Consider the following 6,623-nt stretch of genomic DNA (forward strand, 5'->3'; position numbering starts at 1 on the left):
TCGCCAGACTGGCTTAGCCCGCAACACCCTCCACAAGAGCGGCGTGGTGCGGAAGACGAAGCGTCTGCCGGCTGACGCTGCGGCTGCCGCCCCTGCAGGGACCACGGAGAAGGGCCGCCAGGCGCGTGGCGGTAAGCGTTCCCGCGCAGGTGATGAGGCTGCCAGCGGCACGGGTAAAGACACATGCGCCGATAAGAAGGCCGCCGCTGGTGGAACGCTTGCCCCCTGGCCGCCACTGCCCAACGCGGCGGTGTGCAAGAAGAACAACTGGGCACAGGTCACCCCGGAGCTGCCGCTCGATGTGCCCCGCGCAGTCGTGCGCCCTGTCGTGACGGAGGCTGCGAAGGGCAGCGCCGAACAGCCGCTTCAGCGCTGCATGTGGCCTGCCATGCTGGCTGCCGCGCAGTACGTGGCGTTGTCTGCGCAGCGCAATACGGCGCCGTCGGCCGTGCAGGTGCTGGTCGTGGCCGGAGACGTGCAGAGCGCCCACGCTTTCGCGTGGGCAGCGCGGTGTGTGGGTCTCGCCGGTACGCTGCAGCTCGCTGTCTCAGAGCAGCCAGCCCAATCAAGCGTCGCCGCCGCCACTAAAAACAGCAGCAGCAACACTGCGAGCACTGCTGCCGCCACGGCGGCATCACCCTCCCGCTACTTCACCTCCCATCGGTGTATCGTCATTGCCACGTCGGCGGTGGTGCGTGCCTCGGCACTGGCTCGAACGTCGTCGTCGACGGCGGTGAGCGGCGCCGCGTCGTTGTGGCTGACCGGAGCGCCGTCGCACTCCCTGCTGGTTACTCTCCCAGACGTCGTGGATGCAGAGGATCTGCAAGGGGTGCAGACCCGAGCCGTCTTCTTCACAGGGCCGGCCGGCCCCACAAGCGACGATGCGGCGAAGGACGATGGCAATGATGGCGTGGTGTCGTACACCTACACCTCACTCGAGGTGCTGTGCGAGGATAGGCAGCCGCTCTGCTGGAAGCCAGCAGCGCTGTCCGCCCCGGGGTCCTCGACCCCGAGCAGCAGCACTGCTGGGAACGGCGGCGCAGCAGCGGCGGCTGCCTCATGTTTGGACGATGAAGTCTGCACGTGCTTCGCCAACGGCGACATGGCTGCTGCGCTTCAGCGGCTCGTCCGCTGCTACCAGCATCAGCCGGGGCACCTAGAGTCGAAGCTCTACTACACGCTGTGCTGCAACTGGGGCGCCGCCAGCCTCGTCCACGCGCATCACCGCCTCGCGTACGTAGCTCGCTTCCTGTGTGACCGCTCCGTCCGCTTCGAGGCGCCCAAGAACGCAACCCTTGCCGACGCGGCGCTCCGCGCGATAGCGGCCGTGTGCCGACTGCTGCCGCGCATGGCGGATGTCGAAGCCGAAGCAGCCGCAGCGGCGGCTAACGCATCGGGCCAGGAGAGCGCCAGCGACGCCGCCAACAAGTCGAAGAAGCGCCGGCTGCACAAGAGCGAGGTGGCAGCAGCGGCGCCGTACGCGCCATCCCTCGCCTCCACCACACGCCCCACGCCGGTCGTCGCCAGCGGCGTCAGTGCCCCCTCGGCGCAGGAGGTGGCCCGCTACGCGAACTACTACACCCACCTGCCCAACCTGCAGTTGCAGGCGACGGTGTGCCATCTACACCCCATCGCCTCCCCGGCCGTGCTCGACACCTTCGCCATGGCGTGGGGACTGTACCGGTACCTCCCTGGCCCGAGCAGCCTCGACGGCGCCGATCACGCCCGCAGCGCGGCCGTGCACCGTGTCCGGCAACGCTTCACGGCGAAGCTTGACAGCGCCAATGGCGTCTTCTACGTCATTCTCATGCATCTCATATACGATGCCGTCGGCCCGTACTCGCTCCCGGTGGACGAGGTGAACCGCCGCCTGCAGTGGGATCTGACCCTCGCCCACGACGCCGGGTCGCTGGAGGCGTACCTGCGTTGCTGTGGCCTCCTCGTGGCGGACGACGGCCTGCTGCTCCCCACGTCGAGCAAGCAGCGGGTGCGGAAGATGAAGAAAGGCGGCCGTGCTGCATCGGTGCCAGCAGTGCTATCGAGCCGCCTGAAAGGGTCGCGCGAGACGACGCAGTCGCGAACGGAGCAGCTGCGCTGCTTCGCGGTCAAGTCGATGGCCGGCACCGCCGGTGCCGCAGCTGTGGCGTCGAGCGGCAACTACGGCGTCATTGAGCTCCCGTGGAAGACGTTCCCCATCACGGGTGAGCGGCAGCGACAGGTGGCTCGCCTGCACCAGGCGGCCGTGGAGGAACTGCTGATGGCGATGCCACGCGTGCCACGTCCGATGTACATCGGCGACGTCGGCAACCTCATCGGCAAGTGGATGCACTTCAACTCGCGCTTCGATGGCACCCTCGGCGTGAACCTTCAGGCCTTCCTCGAGCAGCACCCAGAGGCGTTCAAGGTGCTTGACAACATAGTCACGCGACGCACGGCGGGCAAGACGGAGCAGGTTCGCATCCGTTTCGACGGCGACGACGAGCATGACAACGACGACAGCGACGATGGCACCGACCGCGCCCGCAAAACGCGCGACCGCCAGCTGCTGACGGGGCAGAGGCTCTCCAAGAGCAGAGGGAAGGGCATCGTCGAGCTGCCCGCGCGCGCGCGCAAGAAGCGCGCCATCAAGGAGTTCAACAAGGAGCGGTTCAACCGCAACTACAAGTCGATCGACCCCTCGGCGCGTGTACCGGGCTACATCAAGCGTGGCCCGCGTCGCATCAAGGGGCGTGGCAAGAAGGCGAACAAGCGTGGTGTGAAGCGCGGCGCGTAGCCTGCGCGCGTGTGTAAACGCAGGGAGTGGGGGGGGGGGGGGGGCAGGACACCGCAGCGGCGGTGGCATGTGCGGAACGAGTAAAGTGCTGGAGCCTGTGGAAGGAGAGGAAGCAAGGTGAGAGGTGAAGGAAGGAAGAAAGGGAGGGAGGGACGGTTGCCAAGGAGCGTGGTGCTGCACGCACAAGCGCACGCAGCGGTCGCCCTGCCGCTGCATCGCGACCGCTATCACCCCTCCTTCGTGCCTTCTCTGATCTCTCGCCTCGCTTCAGGCTGTAGCGCAGCGATTAAGGCGGGATAAAACACTAAAGAAGGGGCGCGGAGAAGGAAATGCGCCGCACACGCACACAGGGCTGTGCAGAATGGACAGACGGACGCAGGTGCGAGGCGGAGGGGCAGCAAGGCTCGTCGCCGCCCCCCCCCCACACCCTCCGTCGTGCGTGTGCACGCGTCCGTTCGTCTCTCAATGGTTGATTTTCGCTTTTTTGTGTGTATGGCGCGTCTGCAGTGTTCGGTGTTGTTCCTCGTGTGCCGGTAACCGCACCACTCAACGCGCGAGGCGCTCGCCCTCGCTAAAGAGCGTCCCTGTGCGGAAAGAAACAGGAAGCAGTGATGGCGCCTCAGAGAGGGCGGGTTCGGGGGTGGGTTAACGGTGGTGTAGTGGGCCGGCAGTGAGCACGGTAGTCGTGGAGACGCACAGGTCTCAGAAGAGGTTGGCTCGACCACTCCCTGCCCCCCCCCTGCTGTTCTTTCCCTGTCGTGTCCTGCCCTGTCCGGTCTTCTCCTCACCACCACCATCACCATCACCGCCGGTCGTTGTGGCCTTCGCCGTCGGTGATGGTCCATCAACGGGGGCGCTTTCTGCGCTCGCGTGTCTGCCCCTGCGCATCTCCGTCGTCCTGTTACCTCCCCATCCCTCTCTTCCTCTCCCTCACTTGCCCTTCGACAGAGGCGCACATAATATACATATCGATAGGAACGCAACTCGCGCGTCACCTGTCGGCTGGCTCGTGCGGTGCTCGTTTCGTGGAACTCCATCCGAACCCACACCCCAGCGCACTCCACCCTTCCGCCAGTCCTTCGCTGACCATGTGGCAGCGCATACGTCTACTGCAGACCTTGGCGTCCCAGAAAGCAGCGGCAACCGCTGCCGCAGGCGCCGCAAGCAGCTCCCCCTCAGCAGCAGCAGCAGCAGCACCGCCGTCGGTGGCGGCAGACAACGAGCGCTCCTTCCTACGCAATCTGATCCCGATGCGTGTGTACAGCTCCGGCCCACCCTCCATCTACCTGCGTCACGCCTTCCTGAACCAAGATCGCCTCATTCGCCGCTTCCTGGGCGCCCTCGAGACCGTTCCGCTGCCGTCGCTGCCGCGGATGCTGCTCGCGGAGGGTTTCCAGCGGATGCTGGAGGGTGACGTGCCGCAGCGCGAGCTGCGCGAGTTGTTTGAAGATGCGGAGGTGGAGTGCCGCAAGATGCTGCTGCATATGGACGTTAGCAAAGGCGGCCACCGCCGCTACCACGACTCGCACGCCGACCCGCGCGATCAAGAGACGTGGCACGCTGTGAGGCACGACCCACTGCGCCGCCTCCTCGCCCACGAGCTCCGTGCGGCGTGCAGCCACTACGCACGGCTGATGGCGGTGTCGAGCAGCCCCTACGTCCCAGCAGCCGTCATCGTGCGCACCATCATCGCCTCTGACGTGCGCACTGACAACTTTCTGGTGAAGATGACGCTCGCGTTCGAAAGACACCCGCGCAACGTGGAAACGGGCGAGCGCGTCGGAGAGGCGATGCCGCCGGTGGTGGAGGAGCTGATGAAAGAGCTGCTGCTGCTGGAGCGGGACGCCTTCGGCTGCTTTCGCTTCGACCCGCGTGGCGACAACCACCACCTCGTGCACAGCCTCAAGCTCGCCGACATGACCAAGACACCGCGGTCTTTCAGCATAATGCGCGACCCGCTCATGAAGAGGTACGGCAACTACCGCGTCGAGTGCGAGGAGGTGCACAAGGGCCGCTGGAATCAGTACAAGGTCCACTGCGGCCCCGAAGACCACCGCATCGACCCGGCGTTGCCGCTGTTCGAGTCCGTCGTCGCCACGGACCCCATCACCGGCGGCGCCTTGAACATGCTTGTACACTACGACGAGCCCATCTGCCTTCGCCACAAGCACAGCTCGCGCGAGGAGAAGGGCAACTTCGGTCACACCGAGGTGTTTGAGCTGGCCATGGATGTCACGAACCGCACGTTCTGGGAGCGTTACTTCCTCGACCGGTGAAGGAGGCGTAGATAGCGAGACGATGGCGAGGAACGACCGATGCGGTCGTCGTCCTGGGTGATCGCCGTGTCAGCAGACATGCATGTGTGCGCTCTCGCCACTGCCGCTGTCCTCTGCCGTCCTTCTCGCCGTCCTCCCGTCGTCGCATGACGCCTGCTTCCATGTAGGGCATCCCGAAGCGCCTGGTGATGATGTGGCATGTCGCCTACGCAGCACGAGGCGAGCGCGAGAGAGGAGGAGCGATGGTAGCGGGGTAGTCTTGCCTCTCTTGCCCGCGCCCATACACCAGCCGCATCGAAGGTAGCGATGGCGATGGCCGGCATGAGTGCCGTGTGGTGAGCAAGTGCGCAGAGAGGATCACGCTGGATCCCACCGCGTGGAGGGGCTCAGTGACGCGGAGGCTGATTCTGCGGTGAGTTGACGGGGTCTGTCTTTGCATCCGTCCCCCTCCACCGCCGCCTGTGTCGCTCCTCCCATCCATTAACTCTCTCACTGCGCGTGCGTGTGTGTGCGTGTGTGCCTGCGTCCGCGTGTCAGGGTGGGGAGGGAAGGGGGAGCGATGACGTCGGTCGGGAGCAACGCGCCGCCCTCTGCCACTGTCGGACAAACGCGCGCACTCGCACGCACGTGAGCGCCCACACGCGAGGGCACGCCTTCCCGGCGCCCCGCTCATCTCCCGCTGTGGTGTTCTTCACCGGTGCGCCTGTCCGCCACGTCGATGCAGCACTGCAGCATCATCCCTGGCCACCGAGACCCACCTGAACAGCCTTCTGACAAGCAACAGAGTGACGCTGATCACGGCGATGAGGACAGGGCGGAATCGCTGCCCACCGCCGTCGGTGCGCCAGCGACGCTGACCGTGTGCCACGGCGAGTCGGGCAGCAATCACAAGCCGCGGAAGAAGTCTATGAGCTCCGGGCAAGACAGCTGCTCCCGCGAAACGGCCCAACGCGCACACGCGCATGCCTTGAGGTGTCCCCCCTCCTCGCCTCTATCGAACGCCGCTGCCGGCGCCGCCCTCGCACTTCGGCCGACGTGCCACAGCCTCCGCGAAGTGTGCCGATGGCGCCAGACGCGCACCCGCGCGCTGTGGAGGAGTTGTGTGAGCTGAGTACCCATCAGTGGCAAGTGGCAGCCAGCGCCTTTGCTGGCGTCTGGCGTCGAAGCGGATGCGCAGCCTCCCAACCTTCCTGTGCGTCGTGCGTTGCCGCCACCCCGCACGACCCGGCATGGACACGGCCGAGCGCGTGACGCTCAATGCCTATCGCGCGGTTGTGGCGGCCTCGCCGATGGCAGCACCAAACCTGCCGCGTAAAGGCGCTCGTCATGTGCAGTCGCACCAGTACGCGGGGTCGCCGAAAGCGTGGCAACAACAGCCGCAGCATCATCGAGCCCTTCGCTCGCTCGCTCACGCTCCGTCAGTGCTGTGTGTGCTCGACACGGCCGTGTGCGTTGCCGTCTGTATGTCTGAATGGCCCTTTCTCTGGGCGTCAGTTGTGCTACCCACCGTTTCCGTGCATCGCATCTGTTGCCGCTTGGGTCTTCCCATTCACCCTGCTCCAAAAGCTGTTTTT

At 65.7% G+C, this 6,623-nt stretch overlaps 2 protein-coding genes across 2 annotated transcripts; both read left to right on the forward strand.

The window, feature by feature from the left end:
• Window positions 1–376: 376 nt before the first annotated feature.
• On the forward strand, window positions 377–2,773 carry LinJ_31_3360 (hypothetical protein, conserved; the record flags this gene model as incomplete). Its single annotated transcript, XM_003888412.1, has 1 exon — window positions 377–2,773. One exon carries the CDS (start codon window positions 377–379, stop codon window positions 2,771–2,773), a length of 2,397 nt encoding a protein of 798 aa, XP_003888461.1.
• A 1,088-nt stretch (window positions 2,774–3,861) lies between these two features.
• LinJ_31_3370 (hypothetical protein, conserved) lies at window positions 3,862–5,049 on the forward strand (the record flags this gene model as incomplete). The annotated part of the gene is made up of 1 exon (XM_003888413.1): window positions 3,862–5,049. The coding sequence occupies one exon, from the start codon at window positions 3,862–3,864 to the stop codon at window positions 5,047–5,049; it is 1,188 nt and encodes a 395-aa protein (XP_003888462.1).
• Between the last annotated feature and the right edge of the window lie 1,574 nt (window positions 5,050–6,623).

This window comes from Leishmania infantum, contig 2 (genome assembly GCF_000002875.2).
Source record: "Leishmania infantum JPCM5 WGS CACT00000000 data, contig 2, whole genome shotgun sequence".
NCBI lineage: Eukaryota > Euglenozoa > Kinetoplastea > Trypanosomatida > Trypanosomatidae > Leishmania > Leishmania infantum.